General features: G+C 44.8%; 2 protein-coding genes and 1 pseudogene across 2 annotated transcripts; 1 reads left to right on the plus strand and 2 right to left on the minus strand.

Moving 5' to 3' along the window:
* Nucleotides 1-1,522: 1,522 nt before the first annotated feature.
* Nucleotides 1,523-2,116, minus strand: LOC119843072 (olfactory receptor 14A16-like). The gene has a single exon (XM_038371969.1). It carries the CDS (start codon nt 2,114-2,116, stop codon nt 1,523-1,525), a length of 594 nt encoding a protein of 197 aa, XP_038227897.1.
* A 4,466-nt stretch (nt 2,117-6,582) lies between these two features.
* On the plus strand, nt 6,583-8,357 carry LOC119843073 (annotated as a pseudogene).
* A 7,813-nt stretch (nt 8,358-16,170) lies between these two features.
* Nucleotides 16,171-19,063, minus strand: LOC119843074 (olfactory receptor 14A16-like). Its single transcript, XM_038371970.2, has 2 exons — nt 18,775-19,063; nt 16,171-17,237 (listed from the first exon to the last, which is right to left on the minus strand). Exon 2 carries the CDS (start codon nt 17,215-17,217, stop codon nt 16,231-16,233), a length of 987 nt encoding a protein of 328 aa, XP_038227898.1. The 5' UTR covers nt 17,218-17,237; nt 18,775-19,063; the 3' UTR covers nt 16,171-16,230.
* Nucleotides 19,064-20,379: the final 1,316 nt, after the last annotated feature.

Genomic DNA, 20,379 nt, shown 5'->3' on the forward strand with positions numbered 1-20,379 from the left:
TTGGGATGAGGAAGGAATCTCCCATGCTTGGATTGTCAGGGACCTTTGGGATTTTTACTTTCCTCTGCAGCATGGAGCCTGGGTCACCTGCTGGAACCATCTGGGCACGTTGCACCTAATCAATTCCCTGTCTTTGCAGGGGCCTCAAGCATTGGTGGCACCTTAGTCTCTCCTGTTCTCTGCCTGTGGCTCTGTCATAGATCCACATGACTAGTGCTATGCCCCCAGCTTGGGAATAGTCTCTAGGAGGAACCTCTTCAGTTTGCCAGACCCCCGAAGGGGTCTCACTCTTCCTGCATAGGTGAAGCCTAACCGCCTCCTTGAATGAATCTCTGGGGCTTCAGCCCTCCTACTTCACACCGTGAGCTCTGTTCAGCGAGTCCAGATGAGACAGGCTCCCGGTAGAGACTTGTTCACTCTTCAGGGATTAATGCTCCTTACTGGGCATTTGCAGTGACACTCAAACATCGTTGTCAACAAAGTAGGGTCTGGAACACAGCACAGGAAGTCCGTAGGTTAGCACAGAGAACTGAGGGTTAAAGCATGGTCCAAATACCTTCTGATTAGCCCAGAGCCCCGCCAAGCTGTAGTGAACCCCATTGTTCAATCTCTTTGTCTCTCTTCATCTCTCCTTGGGTCCCAGGTGAGAGTCCTGACCCCTTCCAGCAGCCAACTCTTAGCCTCCCACTAGGTAACAATGCAGCATATAGGGGAAACTGAGGCACACACAGCATTTATAGAAAACATTGCAAAAATTCCTACATCATCACAGTCCCACAACAGGTCTAGGACTGAAATACTTTAGTCTTACCCATGTTATTGGGCTCAAGTGAGTGAAATTTTATGGCCTGTGTCGTACAGGAAGTGAGACCAGATGATCTAATAGTCCCTTCTGGCCTTAAACTCTATGGAACTATGACACTATATTTAGTCCCATTTAAACATACCCTTCTTTGCAAGCTAAATGTGATGGGCCCTCTTGAGTTACAGGAGAAGACATGAACCAACTCACATGCTCTTAGGAAGCCAAAAAGCTTCTGAGTCCCAGCCAGGGCTCATATTCTCATTGTGATTCTGCCTCCCTCTTCCAGAGAAAACTGGGGGGGGGGGGGGGTGAAAGCCCCCACCCTCCCTGTGTGTCCAGACCCACATATGGTATTGCTCAGTGGTGTGAAATCTTTCTTCTGCCTCAGAAGGCTGGAGTATCCAGCCAGGACATCTATCCTCCATCTTTCATGCTCTATTCTCTGGGTGGTGGACCCATTTATCTTTAATGGCTTGCAGTCACTGGTTTTGTGATATTATGTTCTATCTCAACCACAAAATGTTGGCTAGGAATCACTGGGGAAAATTCTCTGTCCTGTGTTACCCAACAGGTCAGACTAGATGATCATAATAGTTCATTACAGCCTTGTAATCTATGAGGGTCTGAATCGGTCAGTCAGTCATGGTGAAATGTGGGAATGGCTTTATTTCATCTTGTGTGTGATCTGGACAATCTCTATGAGACAGAGGAGAGGGATTAATTTTTCTTCATGGCAAATATCCTTCCTATCATTTCCCCCAAAGCATGTTTTATTGCCTTGTTTCTGGTGCTGTAAATCGTGGGATTCAATAGTGGTGTCATCATCGAATAGAACACGGCCACCAGCAGGTCCAGATACAGTGAGGACATTGATTTCAGCCTCATGTAGGTGAACATGGTGGTGCTCATAAATAAAGAAAACACACTCAGGTGGGGCAGGCAGGTGGAGAGGGCTTTGTATCTGCCGTGTGCAGAGGGGATTCTCAGCACAGTGGAGAAAATGCAAATGTAGGACACAAATAAGGAAATAATGAACATGGAGCTAAAGACTGAGCAACAGACCAGAAGTGAAATTTCTTGACCATGTGTATCAGTACAGAAGACCTTTAGAAGCTGTGGGATGTCACAGAAGAACTGACCGATCACACTGGACTCACAGAAATGCAGACTGAAGGTACCAAAAGTAAGAAACAAGGAATAGATTGTGCTGCTGACCCAGCAACCAGCTGCCATCTGGACACATGCACTTCTGTTCATGATTTCTCTGTCATGCAGATGAAGGCAGATGGCTACATAGTGATCATATGCCATCACCGTGAGGAAAGCCATCTCTGCAGCAGTAGCTGCCTCAATGATGGAGTCCCTGAACATGCTCCACTCAGACTCAATGTCCAAGACCTCATCCGGAATGCAGGATGAAGTTCTTCCGGAAGTGGGAATTGAAGTCTTTCCTCACAGGATCCTCCACCAGACATTCCCAGGCGACAGCCATTGATTGTTTGGGGCTCCCTTGTCTATCTGGCCAGCATCCCATGCATCAGATCCAAGTCACCACCAAGTGGTGATCAGTTGATAGCTCTGCTCCTCTCTTCACCCTGGTGTCCTGAACATACAGCCTTAGGTCCAACTGCGCAGCACCCAGCCACAGAATTGTGAGTATCCCGACATCCATCCAGGACCTCTCACCCAGGGCCTCCAGAGTAGGAAAGAGACCTCTCTCGGTTGAGAAGTTTAATTCCAGAGCCAGTGCTATGTGTGGAGGTGAGGCAAACTCTATCTAGCTGGTTTCAGAGTAGCAGCCATGTTAGTCTGTATTCGCAAAAAGAAAAGGAGTACTTGTGGCACGTTAGAGACTAACAAATTTATTTGAGCATAAGCTTTCGTGAGCTACAGCTCACTTCATCGGATGCATTTGGTGGAAAATACAGAGCGGAGATTTATATACACACACAGAGAACATGAAACAATGGGTTTTATCATACACACTGTAAGGAGAGGTTTCAGAGTAGCAGCCGTGTTAGTCTGTATTCGCAAAAAGAAAAGCAGTACTTGTGGCACCTTAGAGACTAACAAAATTTGTTAGTCTCTAAGGTGCCACAAGTACTGCTTTTCTTTTTACTGTAAGGAGAGTGATCACTTAAGGTAAGCCATCACCAGCAGCAGGGGGGGAAGGATGAAAACCTTTCATGGTGACAAGCAAGGTAGGCTATTTCCAGCAGTTAACAAGAACATCTGAGGAACAGTGGGGGGTGGGGTGGGGAGGAGAAATAACATGGGGAAATAGTTTTACTTTGTGTAATGACTCATCCATTCCCAGTCTCTATTCAAGCCTAAGTTAATAGTATCCAGTTTGCAAATTAATTCCAATTCAGCAGTCTCTCGTTGGAGTCTGTTTTTGAAGTTTTTTTGTTGAAGGATAGCCACCCTCAGGTCTGTAATCGAGTGACCAGAGAGATTGAAGTGTTCTCCAATTGGTTTTTGAATGTTATAATTCTTGACGTCTGACTTGTGTCCATTTATTCTTTTACGTAGAGACTGTCCAGTTTGACCAATGTACATGGCAGAGGGGCATTGCTGGCACATGATGGCATATATCACATTGGTAGATGCGCAGGTGAATGAGCCTCTGATAGTGTGGCTGATGTGATTAGGCCCTATGATGGTGTCCCCTGAATAGATATGTGGACAGAGTTGGCAACGGGCTTTGTTGCAAGGATAGGTTCCTGGGTTAGTGGTTCTGTTGTGTGGTGTGTGGTTGCTGGTGAGTATTTGCTTCAGATTGGGGGGCTGTCTGTAAGCAAGGACTGGCCTGTCTCCCAAGATCTGTGAGAGTGATGGGTCGTCCTTCAGGATAGGTTGTAGATCCTTGATGATGCGTTGGAGAGGTTTTAGTTGGGGGCTGAAGGTGATGGCTAGTGGCGTTCTGTTATTTTCTTTGTTGGGCCTGTCCTGTAAAAGGTGACTTCTGGGTACTCTTCTGGCTCTGTCAATCTGTTTCTTCACTTCAGCAGGTGGGTATTGTAATTGTAAGAATGCATGATAGAGATCTTGTAGGTGTTTGTCTCTGTCTGAGGGGTTGGAGCAAATGTGGTTATATCGTAGAGCTTGGCTGTAGACAATGGATCGTGTGGTATGATCTGGATGAAAGCTGGAGGCATGTAGGTAGGAATAGCGGTCAGTAGATTTCCGATATAGGGTGGTGTTTATGTGACCATCAATTATTAGCACCGTAGTGTCCAGGAAGTGGATCTCTTGTGTGGACTGGTCCAGGCTGAGGTTTATGGTGGGATGGAAATTGTTGAAATCATGGTAGAATTCCTCAAGGGCTTCTTTTCCATGGGTCCAGATGATGAAGATGTCATCAAAGTAGCGCAAGTAGAGTAGGAGCATTAGGGGATGAGAGCTGAGGAAGTGTTCTTGTAAGTCAGCCATAAAAATGTTGGCATACTGTGGGGCCATGCGGGTACCCATCGCAGTGCCGCTGATTTGAAGGTATACATTGTCCCCAAATGTGAAATAGTTATGGGTGAGGACAAAGTCACAAAGTTCAGCCACCAGGTTAGCCGTGTCATTATCGGGGATAGTGTTCCTGACGTCTTGTAGTCCATCTTTGTGTGGAATGTTGGTGTAGAGGGCTTCTACATCCATAGTGGCTAAGATGGTGTTTTTAGGAAGATCACCAATGAATTGTAGTTTCCTCAGGAAGTCAGTGGTGTCTCGAAGATAGCTGGGAGTGCTGGTAACGTAGGGCCTGAGGAGGGAGTCTACATAGCCAGATAATCCTGCTATCAGGGTGCCAATGCCTGAGATGATGGGACGTCCAGGATTTCCAGGTTTATGATCATACCACACGATCCATTGTCTACAGCCAAGCTCTACGATATAACCGCATTTGCTCCAACCCCTCAGACAGAGACAAACACCTACAAGATCTCTATCATGCATTCCTACAACTACAATACCCACCTGCTGAACTGAAGGAACAGATTGACAGAGCCAGAAGAGTACCCAGAAGTCACCTTTTACAGGACAGGCCCAACAAAGAAAATAACAGAACGCCACTAGCCATCACCTTCAGCCCCCAACTAAAACCTCTCCAACGCATCATCAAGGATCTACAACCCATCCTGAAGGACGACCCATCACTTTCACAGATCTTGGGAGACAGGCCAGTCCTTGCTTACAGACAGCCCCCCAATCTGAAGCAAATACTCACCAGCAACCACACACCACACAACAGAACCACTAACCCAGGAACCTATCCTTGCAACAAAGCCCGTTGCCAACTCTGTCCACATATCTATTCAGGGGACACCATCATAGGGCCTAATCACATCAGCCACACTATCAGAGGCTCCTTCACCTGCGCATCTACCAATGTGATATATGCCATCATGTGCCAGCAATGCCCCCCTGCCATGTACATTGGTCAAACTGGACAGTCTCTACGTAAAAGAATAAATGGACACAAGTCAGACGTCAAGAATTATAACATTCAAAAACCAATTGGAGAACACTTCAATCTCTCTGGTCACTCGATTACAGACCTGAGGGTGGCTATTCTTCAACAAAAAAACTTCAAAAACAGACTCCAATGAGAGACTGCTGAATTGGAATTAATTTGCAAACTGGATATAATTAACTTAGGCTTGAATAGAGACTGGGAATGGATGAGTCATTACACAAAGTAAAACTATTTCCCCATGTTATTTCTCCTCCCACCCGACCCCCACTGTTCCTCAGATGTTCTTGTTAACTGCTGGAAATAGCCTACCTTGCTTGTCACCATGAAAGGTTTTCCTCCCTCCCCCCCCCCCCGCTGCTGGTGATGGCTCATCTTAAATGATCACTCTCCTTACAGTGTGTATGATAAAACCCATTGTTTCATGTTCTCTGTGTGTGTATATAAATCTCCGCTCTGTATTTTCCACCAAATGCATCCGATGAAGTGAGCTGTAGCTCACGAAAGCTTATGCTCAAATAAATTTGTTAGTCTCTAAGGTGCCACAAGTACTCCTTTTCTTCTATCTAGCTGGTACCTTTCCACCTCTTCCAACAGTTTTGGCTCTTTCTCTGCCAACCAAGTGATGTTCCATGTCCCTACAGCCAATTTATATTAAAGAGGGCCACACCATTGTGGTCCATCCCTCCTGCTGCCATTCTGGCATCACACCTGATCCTCACCCTTTGCCTTGTGAGTGGTGAGCCCCCGGCTGGGTTACATGGATGACCCTACTGCCAGACTCTCGCCTAACACCACCCCCAGGCCTGGCTCCAGGGATGAGTTCCCTCCGAGAATTGCTAACTTGTTGTGGTGGAGGGGCTTGTGTGTTCCAATGAATCCCAGGGCTATGTTGTCCGGAGCTTAGCACTCCTAGTAGGGTCACCATAGGCGAACAGGTGTGAGGGAAGGTTTCAGACTAAAAACGATCCACCCCACGACCCTCATGAAAGCCCCAAAATGACCACATTAACCTCGCCCAGATTAGGGATGCAACTTTCATCTTCTTAGTCAGTAAAATGACCAGACATGGTTTAAAATAAACACAAGCAGTAGGTTTGTTGAATAAGAAGGTGCCAATAATGTGAGGCCCATGAACCTGTATTGTAAACCTTGTAATTACATGGTGATGGAGAAGAAAGAGAAGAGTCTTGTTATTTTCCTGAGCTGCAATATGTGTCCTGCAGAGTAATAAATAAAACCAGCCTATCTTCTGTTTCTCCTTCCATGACCATTGCACATTGTTTTCCCTCTGCAGTGTACATCTACAAAAGAAATGTCCAACCAAACTACTGTGACTGAGTTCCTTCTCCTGGGATTCTCTGATGTGTGAGAACAGCAGATTTTACACTTCTTGGTGTTTCTAGTGATTTACCTGGCAGCCCTGATGGGGAATCTTCTCATCATCATTGTCGTAGCCCTTGACCAGCACCTTCACACCGCATGTACTTTTTCCTGGGCAATTTATCCTTCCCAGGCCTCTACTACATATCAGTCACTGTCCCCGAGTCCCTGGCTGACTCCCTAACGAATAACAGACTCATCTCTTTCTCTGGATGTGTCATCCAAATCTTTCTGAGTAGCAGCCGTGTTAGTCTGTATTTGGAAAAAGAAAAGGAGTACTTGTGGCACCTTAGAGACTAACAAATTTATTAGAGCATAAGCTTTCGTGAGCTACAGCTCACTTCATCGGATGCAAATGCATCCGATGAAGTGAGCTGTAGCTCACGAAAGCTTATGCTCTAATAAATTTGTTAGTCTCTAAGGTGCCACAAGTACTCCTTTTCTTTTTCCAAATCTTTCTGGTTATAACTTTTATAGAAGCAGAGCTGGCCTTTCTCATAATGATGGCGAATGACTGCTACATTGCAATTTGCCACCCTCTGCATTACAGGGTGACTATGAACAGGGGAGCATGTGCCCGGATGGCAGCTGGTTCATGGATTAGCAGCATGATCTGCTCTGTATTACACACAGCTAATACTTTTAGGTTACATTTCTGTGGGTCCAATGTTATCGCTCAGTTTTTCTGTGATATCCCACAGTTGCTAAAGTTTTCTTGCTCTGATACACATGCTAATGTAATAGCCATGATTGCCGTTGGATCAATTCTAGATGTGGTCTGCTTTGTATTGATAATTGTGTCCTACATTCATATCTTCTCCACGGTGATGAGAATCCCCTCTGAGCAGGGCAGGTACATAGCCTTCTCCACCTGCATCCCACACCTGGTTGTTTTTTGTTTATTTATTAGTACAGCATCATTTACACATATGAGGCCTCACACTGAACCCTTAGTGTCTGCCTGGAATAAAGTATTCCCATGCTCCACCTTATGTAATGGGTCAGACCCATTGTTTGAGCACCAGCCCATGTTCATATTAGGATCAGAACCTGATGTTTTGCATTTTCTGATTTTGGCTGAGATTTTTTAAAATCTGAAAGAAATACATGGGAAAAAATGTAAAGCATCGAAGTGCCTCAGGAGCCAAAGTCCCATTTTCAAGCAAGACTTAGGCATGTCTGAAAATTTTACTCTTAGGTGCTCAAATCCTGATGCGTTTTTGATACAATGTGGGAGTCTAATTATCTTTTGGCCCCTTTGAAAATCCCAGGAAGAGCTAATTGCAATTTTTCCATTTTATTTTAAAATATCCACTTAAAATGAACTTTTTAATTTCAAAATGTCAATTCCAAATTTTTTTAAAAATGTTTTTTTTTCATTTCAAAATGCTAATTCCAATTTTTTTTAAAAAATGAAATATTTTGAATGGGTATTTTGACTTAAAATGTCATTTTAATGTTATTTTAAGTCAAACTGACAATTCATAATGATTATTTTCAGTGTTGTTTTGTAGCCGTGTTGGTCCCAGGCTATGAAAGAGACAAGGTGGTTGAGGTTATATTGTACCAACTTCTGTTGGTGGAAGAGACAAGTTTCTGAGCAACATGAAGAAGAACTGTGTAGCTTGAAAGCTTATCTTTTCTACCAACAGAAGTTGGTCTAATTCATAATGGCATTTTTCATTTGCAGCTGACATTTCTAAATGAAACAATTTTCACGGGAATGTCAAAGCATTTCATTTTGATAAAAATAAAAAAAAATCAGCATTTGTGGTTTTGACATTTCCCAATCAAATTTTTGAGAACTTTTTATTTTGTGAAAATGTTTGATATTTCTACTTTTCACCCCTATCTAAGATGAAAACAAATTTCAAAATACCAGAATTTCTCACAGAAGTTTCTGTTTTACAACCAGCTGTAAGCCCCAGGCTTTTACACTAACAACATTTTCATTTTGACTTTACAAGGAGTCAGCTGCTGACCTTTCCACACCTCAGAGGAAAGAACTAAGGAGGGAAAAGGAGCCAGTGGGGAGGACATGGCTGAGGGCTGCAGCTGGCCTTATTTACGCTTCAGCTCCTTCTCATCCCCACAGAGGAAGTAGGTGCTCGTCTACCTATCTCCCCATTCTATCCATTGAGCAATGAGTCCCGTTTGACTAGGGCTGAGCAGAAAATGTTTTTTTCTATAGAAAATTTTGACTTTATGACAAACACCCGCTCCCCAACTTGCAGGGTAAAATGTAAATTTCTATTCAGAAATGCCACTGCCATGTCTCATGGGAATTGCAGTTCATGTGCCTCAGACCCTCTTTCTCTATGGGACATGGTCCCTGTTTGGACAACATCTGCACCATGGGATTCCTTCTCCCTAAGCCACTACGGCACATCATGAGAGTCCCATGGCTACAATCAGTCATGAGGGATGTGGTCTGGCTAGGGAGTGCAGCCCATAAAGGAGAATGTGACCATGAGGCAACCAAACTACAGCTCACATGAGAAACTGGGGGGCATTTCCAAGTAGAGAGATTCACTTTTCACCTGAAAGTTTTAAGTTTTTAGGCTAAAAAGGTTGGGTGTTCGGGTGTCTGTTTTCCAGAGATAGCAGACATTTTTTGCAAAAAGATCCATGTGGTTGAAAACTGAATTTCCCATCGAAAAACAAGATTTTACAACAATTTTTCAGACAGTTTTATTTGTGACTGCAGAACAGAGAGACATTGACCCAGTGCTTAATTTGTTCCAGGGCTTGCCAGGACTGAGCCTTGGCACCTCTGGACTTGCTGCATCAGTTTTGAATGTACAAAAATTGCTTGAGCCCCAGCACCTACTTGCATGAGCCCCAATACATCTTTCATTACAAATTAAGCACTGCATGGACCAGAAGATTTGGTGCTGCATTTTTTGCCCTCAGCAAGAATAACCATGGGAAGGCATTGGTTCTCTCCCTCATCCATGCAGCCAGAGACAAAACTCACTAGTTTCTTCTCTTACTGATAATCAGACAGGAGCCATGGACCTTGGAGAATGGATTCTCCTGTCACCCACACAAGGGGTTCCTGCAGGGCAGGGCTGGCGCACATTGGCAAGGAGCACGGTGTGGAGACAGTGTATCTAGCCACAGTCTCTGCTTCTATGTGTTCTTTTGAAAAATAGACTTCAGGCTGGGGTTTACAAATGAGCCTAAGGGATTTAGTCACCCAACTCCCATGGTGTTTCAGTGGGAGTTATGCACTCCTGACTCCTTTAGGCACCTTTGAAAATTACAGTTTTTTGCCTCTTGGGCTGATGATCTGGCTGTTTGATGAAGTAGAAAAACAGAACAGGCAGGGGAGGGAGCATGGAAGAAAGCCCTTTGCCTTAAAAAGCAGGTCATTCAGTGTTATCAGTGTACAGTTTGCAAACCATCTTGTTTCAGTCCTGAGCATACAACATGCTGCTTACAATTTCCTCCATAAGCCCACAGGGCCAAATCCATCCCTAGTATAACTCCCTGGAATCCAGTAGCCTCACACCAGATGAATATGGCCAAGTCTCAAGTGGTTTTCTACTGAATCCCTTGCAATGCCCACTGGAGATAATCACAGCTCAGTGCTCCCAGTGGGCCGAGTGCCCGGGGAATTCTTCACATGGCCTACGTGCTCTACTTCCTATTGACACCTGAATCCCTGGGCTGCCATTACAGCCTTTGCACACTCTGTAGAATTTAAACATGGGGACATGAATGGGAAGAGATTGTGCCTGATAAAGAGTCCTGAGGAATGATGACACGTTCTGATATAAACCTCCACTGGACAACAGAGGAGATGAGGAGTGAAATGTTGAAAAGTGCCTAAAGTCCAAGTGTTAAATGTATTTAGGTGCCTAAATATTCAGATAGGTGCCTACTGGGATCCTCAGATGTGCCTAACTCCCATTGATTTCATGATTTCCACCCATCTGAGCTGTCACTAATGCTCTCCAACTGGGAAGCCTTCTGAAGGATCAATAAGCCAGCTCTGACCTGTGATGTCCATCTGGATGGTGCAAGGGGGAGTTCAGTCTCCAGGACCCATTCATGACCTGCATCTCCACAGAGATTGTGCCAACCTGCGATGGGGACATTGTCTGCCCATCCAGCTAGTGGTAGGTTTTGTAGTGACAGGGCAAATCCAGGATCTCAGATCCCAAAACTCCTCTCTTGAACTTTGAGGAATCTGGGATCCCAACATGGTTTAGAGTCTTGGTTTGGGTCCATCTCTGCTTTTCCATCATGTGGACACATTCCTGCTAAGGGGAATGTTTCTTCTTTCAGCCTGAGTAAGCCTAGATGCTATATCTCAGCAATGTCCCAGTCTTGTTTCCACTGGAGTCCATAGGCTCTCCATGTCTTCTGGGTAGAGCTGGTAGGGAATTTTCCACTGGAACAATTTTCCAGTAAATCGGGTCTCGCTCACAAAATCAAAATTTTCCATGAGAATATTGTGGTGTTCAGTGATCCCTCTGTGCTGAGGGAGCCTGCAAGAGCTCTGCTTCATTCTGTGTCCAGTTCTGCTGGCTGCACAACAGAGCATCTCAATTCCCCTCTCCCCACAACTTTCTGTCTGGGAAGCTCAGCCCTTAAAGGTACAGTCTCAAATACCTCCCCCCAAAATTTAAAAATTTAAAAATAAAATTGGTTTTCCATCAGTAAAATTACAATGACAGCTCCCTGCCTGCTTGCCTGGAAGGCACTTGGTAATGTTCATGTTTGCCCTGTAGGCAGAAAGTTAAATTGGCAAGAGCCTTTCAGGTGAGCTGCTGGAGGCTGAGCTCCCTGGCTTTCTGCCTCCGCCCAGCCAGGCAGCTGGGGAGTGTGTGTGTGTGCCACTGAATGGCCAAGTGGCTGAGTGTGGGGGAGTGAGCTGAGCCAATGGGGCCAAATAGACAACAGGTTACGGTGCAGTAAATGCAGCTGTTCTGCCGCAGATGTTCCAGTTCCTGTTGTGGGTCAGGCAAGTGACTTCAGCTCAGGCAACAGGACCTGCCCCTGCCGAAGGCAGGTGTGAGCGGTCACAGGGATCAGCACAAGGCAAGAGGATAGGAGCAGCATAGGGAATGTGAGGGTCCCTGATCCTATATTAATGGAAGGCTGCAGCCCCATAGCTACTCCTGCCCAGCAGCACGAGTGAGATAGAAGAGCTAAGAGTCTCTGGAGCACGGTCCAGGCTAGGGTCAGGTTTAAGCCCCTGTGTCCTCAGACACATCCTTTCCCTGCCTTTACCCCTGCGTTACATTGCACATTTGTGGGTGAGGCAGCTGCGGGTCTGGTGTTTGCAGGGTTGGAAGGGACCTCAGGAGGTCATCTAGTCCAACCCCCTGCTCAAAGCAGGACCAATCCCCAACTAAAGCATCCCAACCAGGGCTTTGTCAAACCGGGCCTTAAAAGCCTTTAAGAATGGAGATTCCACCACGTCCCTAGGTAACCCATTCCAGTGCTTCACCGCCCTCCTAATGAAAAAGTTTTTCCTAATATCCAACCTAAACTCCCCCACTGCAACTTGAAACCATTACTCCTTGTTCTGTTATCTTCTACCACTGAGAACAGTTTAGATGCATCCTCTTTGGAAACCCCTTTCAGGTAGTTGAAAGGAGTATCAAATCCCCCCTCATTCTTCTCTTCCGCAGTCTAAACAAACCCAGTTCCCTCAGCTTCTCCTCATAAGTCATGTGTTCTAGTCCGCTAATCATTTTTGTTGCCCTCCGCTGGACGCCTTCCAGATTTTTCACATCTTTCTTGTAGTGTGGGGCCCAAAACTGGACACAGTACTCCAGATGAGGCCTCACCAATGTCGAATAGAGGGGAACGATCATGTCCCTCAATCTGCTGGCAGTGCCAGCAGAGTTAGGTGCTGATCTCCCAGTGAAAAGCAATAGAAGTCAGGTGCCTAAATACCCTCGGTCCAGTTGAAAATGTCAGTGCCTCAGGGTGGACTGGCCCTTTAAGACGAGATGGGTTCATCCACACCTGTGCCATGTCATCTGATCCCAGGTGAGGATTTGGGTTGGTGCTGGGTTAGCTTAGTGACCAGGCATGGGAGGGAGCCTGATCCATCAGAGTGAGGAGCACCAGTGGGTAGGACAGACCTAGAGGAGATCTGTCTGGAGAGGCCATGGGTCTGGCAGAGCTCCACTGCTCAGAGATCTGAGAAGCAGAGAGAGCAGGGCGTGGTGCCCTGAACCAAGAGTAAAGGCTAGAAGAATTTCAGGGATCAGGAGACTCCCCCAGGGGATCCAAAGGGGATCCAAGGTCAGGGAGGACTTGGGAAGAAGTCAGCCAGAGGAGATGCCTGGCTGGAGGGATCTGCACTCCTGGGCAGGAACAGGACCCATCAGAGGGACTTAGGAGTCCAGGAGGGTCATAATGGCCTAGAGAGCCTGGAGAAGGCAGCCCCTAGATTCTGGCTTTTAACTGTTATTCGGTGTTAATAATCCAAACCCCAGAGGGGAGAGTAATTCCAACGTACCAATTGCAGTGGGACGTTTGACTGGGGAAGGAGAGGAATTGAGGCAGTGGCAGGGTGTGAAAGCAGTTTGGGTAAGATCCTGTTACATGCAGCCTTTGGCTCTAACCCAGACCCTAATCCAGAAAAGTGCTTAGGCATGAGTTTAACTTTAAGCTTTGAAGGGACTACTCACGTCGTTAAAGTTAAGCACATGCCAAAGTGGTTTCCTGAACCAGGGCCTTTGTACAGGATATTCAAGGGGGGGCGGGGGTTAATTCATAATCATGAGTGTTCAGCATGGATCCTCCGATGATATAAATTCTCTTTGTGCTATTGACTTCAATGGCACTATAACAATTTACACCATCTGAGGATTGGCCTCTTCATTTTTAAGCTTTCTAATTCTTCAGTTTATCCCATCAAAGAAAAGAAACAGCGTGTTACAAATGTATCCACATGAAAGAGCTCTAAGTTCACACACCCAGTACATAGGATGAGTTGCTTTTTAATGAGCTGTGGAGTAAGACATATTCATAGACATGCTTCGGTGAATAATGTTTAATAAAGAATACTTATAAGAAAATCATTATCTGGACATAGACAGTCGTGGCAGGAAAAGCAGCACAATAATTAGCATGTTAAAAAAACTGATTCATAAACAGAAATCTAGCATTATGACATAATTAGTTTGTGTATTAGGACAAGGAACGGTCCCATCACTATGTCTGTCTAATCACATACTCCTCTTTTATCTATTATATACATAGTTTACACAACAATCCACAGAGAAGGAATAATAAATAAATAAATGAATGAATCAACCAAATTCTGAGCTCCTTTCTCATCTTGTGAGCAGATCGACCCAGGATGCTGCATGGAATCCAGATAAGTGCAAGTGATGACACTTTTCCATTTACATCAAGATTAGAACAAAATGACCCCAGACAAGTAACTTACACCAGTGTTTAGGTTACCATTGAATTGAGCCGGGAGGCATTGAGCCAGAATCTCATCAGTATTAAACCCTTGATATCAATGGAGCTATTCTTCATTGGCACAGGTGTAGCTGAGATGGGAATTTCACATTTACATCTCTGGCCCATTCGCTTTCTCCAGGCTGCCTTTAGCAACATTTGGATCCCTGAGTATATTGGCTGTTGGCCAAGTCCTGACCCCTTTGAAGTGACTGGCTTTAGCCCAGTGACTTCAATGGGATCCAAATATGGCCTCATTATCCAGAGGCAGTTCTTCTTCAGGAAACACTGGAGTAAGTTTCTCTTCAAAAAGGCCTTCCCACCATAGCAAGAATGACACCGATTTTATTTATTTATTTATTTACATTTACATTAATAAAAAAGAAGCCTAGCTCAGGCTCTAGGCATGTTAAAATTAGTCATTTCAACAGGAACTCAGTCATTCAGACAGCTACAGAAACTCTTTCCCCACCCCTTCATCTTTGTGGGAAGCAAACCTTCAGCTCTCTCAGAAAAACCAGTCAAAGCGATAACACATTGCCCTCCCGAATACATGACAAATTACTGAAACCCCCATAATGACAGGTTTCAGAGTAGCAGCCATGTTAGTCTGTATCTGCAAAAAGAAAAGGAGGACTTGTGGCACCTTAGAGACTAACAAATTTATTTGAGCATAAGCTTTCATGAGCTACAGCTCACTTCATCGGATGCTGTAGCTCACGAAAGCTTATGCTCAAATAAATTTGTTAGTCTCTAAGGTGCCACAAGTCCTCCTTTTCTTTTTGAGAAACCTTCATGTAGCCAATCATTTCCCTCCCCACCCCACAAAAAAAACAAAACAAAATCCTAAAAGCAAATTGACCGATAAAACAAAACAATAGCCAGATGAGCTAGCTGTTACAATCTGGCCCAGTACCCAGTTGTACAGTCACCCATCTCATGAAAGCGGACCCAATCACTGGGTGGCATGTTCTTCCAAGGTAACTGTATCTGGCTAGAGTCTCATCGTTGTTTCTAGCTCTGGGGCTGTATACACCATTCCCCAGCTCAGACCTCTGGTCTGACGCCCTTCCTTTGGCCACTGGGAGGCCACTGTCCAGCTGCCTTAGAGCTCAAAATCAGTGTCTGAGTTCCCCCAAGCCTCCAGGTCACTTACACACACTCTACCAGAGCTTCATCTAGGCTGTGCTCACTCTGGTTGAACCCCTTTAAGATAAATGTGACAAGAAGGAGCGGAACATGGGTTTAGCAAAGGTATTTCTTAACCACAGAAACTTTATGCATTAAGCCCTCGAGCATTACAGATCTTTGGAAAGAAGATGGTCCTGAGACACCCTCTCCCCTAGTCTGATCTCATCCAATCTGTGAGTCTGAGGTTTCAGGCTGGGCTGAATCTATCCCGCCCTCTTGCTTCTGCAAGTCTTTCCTACGTGTGGGCATGGTCGGCCCCTCTCTGCACAGAGCAGAACCTCACTCTTAAATAGGCCCCTGTCACTGCGCCATGGGTTCAAACTGTGAAGTTCCATCTCCAACATTCATTCCTATGGGCCCCCTGTATAGAAAAATCATTTTCCCTGGGGGTGGGCAAGTAGTTGAGAGACAAGAAAACTCGATGGCCCCAGATGCTAGCCTGGATGCATCTCCATGATGGTGTCAAACACCTTTCCCAGGCAGGGCAGCTGTCTGGAAAGCAGCACAACAAGCTGCCATTGAGCCAGGCCAAACTTGTGCTGTCACCATGCCAATATTTCCACACACACTACAACAGAGTTCACAATTGACACCGTCATACCCCACTCTGTCACACAAGCAAACAATTAACCAAAAGCCATGGCACCCCAAGCAAAGTTTATACCCCATTAAAGAAGACAGAGATACTTCATGAAGTCCACTGGGGACTTGATTATGGCTATTCATTTGAGGTGGATGGTGCTCAGATGATGGGTGTCAGTACAAAAAACATGATAGATAGATAGATAGATAGATAGATTAGATAGAGTCTGATCTTATCTACACTGGTGTAAATCTCCACTGACTTGAGTGGTGTTTGTCTACATTTTTATCTGTCTAAATACACCTTTCTGCATAAGCAAATGACAAAATATGTTCTCATGGAGTCGATAATGTCATCAGAGGATTACATTTATAAAGAAACACAGAATGAAATCACAACCAAAGGGAAAAAAATGGACAGTTTATTTTTGGTGAATAACCTCCACGCTATCAGTTTCCTCAATGCAGCTTTGATTTCCTTGTTCCTCATGCTGTAGATGATCGGATTCATCACTGCTGGCAGCACAGAATAGAGAACAGCCACCACAAGATCCAGACCTGAGGTTGAGCTGGAGGTGGGATGACTGTAGGCAAAGTTAGCAGTGCAAAAGAACAAGGACACCACAGTGAGGTGAGGGAGGCAGGTGGATAGGGCTTTATGCCGACCCTGCTTAGCGGGGATTCTCAGCACCATGCTAAAGATGTGAACATATGACACAATTATTAAAACAAAGCAACTTGAAGCTAAACACACACTAAAGGCAATAGCCCAAGTTTCACTGAGGTACGTGTCAGAACAGGCGAGCTTGAGGAGCTGGGGGATTTCACAGAAGAATTGATCCACCATATTGCCTCCACAGAAGGAGACTGCAAATGTGATCCCAGTGTGGAGTGCAGAGTAGAGAAAAACACTGATCCAGACACCAGCTGCCATTTGGACACAAGCTCTCCTGTTCATCACTCTCTCATAGTGCAGAGGTTGGCAGATGGCGACGTATCGATCGTACGCCATGACAGTCAAAAAAGCAAGATCTGCTGAAACAAAAAAGACAAAGAGAAAAACTTGGGCAACACATCCAGAATAAGAAATTGATCTGGTGTTCATGAGGGAATTCGCCATGGATTTGGGGACAGTGACAGAGATGGAGCCGATGTCTAGGATGGACAAATTCATCAGGAAGAAGTACATGGGGGTGTGAAGATGGTGGTCGAAGACAACAACTGTGAAGATGAGAAGATTCCCCATCAGGGCTGCCAGGTAAATCACTAGAAACACCATGAAGTGTAAAATCTGAAGCCCCTGAACATCAGAGAATCCCAGGAGAAGGAACTCAGTCACGGTGGTTCGGTTGGACATTTTCTTCCTCAGTGTGATGGCTGTGGAGGGAAGGAGAAGGGCAATGGTCAGGATTACAGTGATAGAGGAAATGATCCTGATTCTCTTTCTGTAATATCTCATAATGTGAATGTCAATGGTGTACAGCACTCATTACTTCCATTGACGAGGAGTCACAAGTGCTCCTCACCCATCACTCAGAGCAGTAATCAGGTGCATTATCACATTAGTGAAAACTGGATTATTTCACTTAAACTCAATGGTGCTCGGTCAGTTTACACCATCTGAGACTCTGGCCTTAGATAAAATGCAGTATGAAGGATGGAACAAAGTACAATCCAAATCCAGCAGTTCTAGCCAAGATGGTTCCCTATTGTGACAAACAGCAAGCCCACAACTTGGGCATGAAACTAACATACTAAAATGACCAGCACAGCCCGATTCCCACTTTCCAGAGAAATACGACATTGACTCACCCAGCTTCCTACGTGGCAGCTCGTCTGTGATGATTCCTCCACATAGACGGCCTGCTACCTATTTACAGATTGATTTAAGGCACAAATGCCAGCTGCACTTCCATCTCCATGTGATGATGGGCTAGTAGCATCACTCAGTTACTTCTAGGTTGTATTGTTTCCCTCTGTGACTTTATGTCTATGTTGTGCAGGTCAGTAGCAGTCAAGAGACTTGGGTTCTGTTCTGGTTCTGCCACTGACCTGCTGGGTGACCTTGGGCCAGTTACTTCCCTTCCCTGTGCCTCTGTATCTCCTCCCTCTCTTTCTCTGCCTTGTCCATTAGGACGGGAAGCTTTTAGGGGGGTGGACTGTGTCATACTATGTGTATGTTCTGTGCGCTGCTCAACAGCACTGCCATTTAACTGGCAGCAATATAGGACACCAGATATGGTGCTAGATCAGGAGATCTTGGTTCTAATCCCATTGACCTTCTGTCTCTCCTTAGGCCATGTCAAGATAGAAAGGTTTTGTCTGGGGGCTTCAACTCGGTCTTTTAGCATCTTGATACTTAAATATATTCTGTGGGCTATCGACTTGACTTTACGCAGTTTAACCATCCTGGAGCTATCCCTTTGAAATAGTTGCAATAGAGTGAATAGGTTTGAAATTGTAGTATTAGTGGAAAATCTTAATGTTCCCTACCCTGATATAAAGCTAAGTTTCCAGTTCTGGGTAGACAGACATTTTCTGCTTTAATTATTTCAAAGGCAAATTGGGTTTTGAATTGAACACATTTTCATGGAAAGTCTCTGCTATCCTCGATATATATTTTGTTTTTCCAAGGACAGCAGAGGCTTTTTTTCAGTTTTCAACAGCTTTTAGTTAAAAATTGTTTTCTTCTCAGTTGCCATGATGAAACAAATGTTTGAGTTTTCACAATTTCTATGAAAAATCAATTTTTGCTGCTGAAAAATAAACAAAAAAAAAGTCTGACTGGTGCTAGGTATTTGATTAAATTGATCGTAAAACTCTTCAAGAGTTCCAATTGTCACACATATTTATGTTCTCACATGTGCCTTGTATATTAATACCCTAACATATTTAATTGAAATAGGAAACTTACTGTGCTGGTCTTTGTAGAATTTTTCCCAATTTGTGATGCATTTGATCCTCCTCTGTTAGAGTGATAATGTCCAAATAATCCTATCTGTCTATCATGCCCCCATCACTATATTATCCAGAAACTATTTCCTGAGTTGCTGGGTCTCTCTGCAGTTCCTAGAAAACAGGGATCCACTCCACAGATGCGTGCTCCCTGCTCCCCTCCTTGGACAGGGTAGTCCGAGAGGTGATGGACTGAATGGGATCAGAGACTAAAAGCCCCTCCCAGGTCTAGAGCTGATCCTGGTTTGTGCCGGCACCAGACATGGTCACGTCCTAGGATGTCTCTGTTCTGGGGCAAAATAGCTGAGTCCAGTCTCCAGGGTTGTGAACCCAGCTCTGATCTCAACTCTGAAGCAAACCACCCTGACAACCTGCACTAGCTCAACCTAGCCTCAGGGAACTGCACCCTCCCTGGATCTCATACAATGTCAGCATCCCTGGAAGGACCCTTGGCTAAAAATAAGGCAGGGCTGAGGCTCAAAGGGTGTCCCAAAGGGGTTGCAGAATAAAATATATATGTATAGCACAGACATGTCACCTGCAATCACTAAGAGCCGAGTGGCACCAGATGCTCAGCTGGCCTGGAATAGCCTCTTCCTTCATTAACTTCACATAATTATCTCTGGGTGAGCAGAGATTCCCCCCCCCCCCACCTCCCCTTTCTCCTGCATTGCATCAGCAGCTCTTGGAGTACAGCCACCAAGGGAACCCACAGCTCAGGCTGGCTGGACTGATTGAATTAGGTCATTAAGAGGTACCCAAAGCAAACACTAAAAACTAAGAACCATGTCCACACTCAGGTAGCTAGGGCTATTTTTGCCAACTGGGATCTGGCTTTATGATTTCAATGGAGCAATGGCTGATTTACACCAGCTGGGGGTCTCGCCTGTTACACAGTTTCAGATCCATATTCTTTGTCTGTGAGTTTAAACCAAAGATGAGACAAAAGTTCTGAACCCATCTGCACTTTCTTCATTCTTTGTTCCATTGGATTAATTGCAAGTGTGTAAATTTTAATATTAAGGAGCTATTCATTCCCACTAGGGACAGAACTTTGGAGGAATTCACTGTTGCTAAGATTTTCTGTGTCTGAGCTTTGACTTTTACTGGGATGAATGGCCCAGCTTTCTTTCTTTCTTTCTTTCTTTCTTTCTTTCTTTCTTTCTTAGCAATTACATTTTTTTTTTACTGCAGGCAACATTATAATGAAAGCCTCATTCGGCTGCAGGTGCAATACTGCTTGGCATTTTAACAATGTTTAATTCACATTGGTTGTGGGTATGTCAGAGAGACTGAACAAATATGAAGGGCCAGATCCTCAGCTGGTGTAAATTGGCATAGTGCTGTGGAGCTGTGACAGTTTACATGAGGTAAATATGCACCACAGTACAGACACTTTGATGCTTATTGCTCTGTCAGTGTTCTCATTGTTTAACAGCACAATTCCATTTTAATGCTTATGGAATATTCTGAGATCATGGTTAATAGACAGAAATCTGAGAGATGGCTACTCAGTCAGTAAACGAACTTAGAAATATTATAGTATAGTTAAAGTTGTGTTGTG

The sequence above is a fragment of the Dermochelys coriacea genome, chromosome 14, assembly GCF_009764565.3.
Source record: "Dermochelys coriacea isolate rDerCor1 chromosome 14, rDerCor1.pri.v4, whole genome shotgun sequence".
In the NCBI taxonomy this organism is placed as follows: domain Eukaryota; kingdom Metazoa; phylum Chordata; order Testudines; family Dermochelyidae; genus Dermochelys; species Dermochelys coriacea.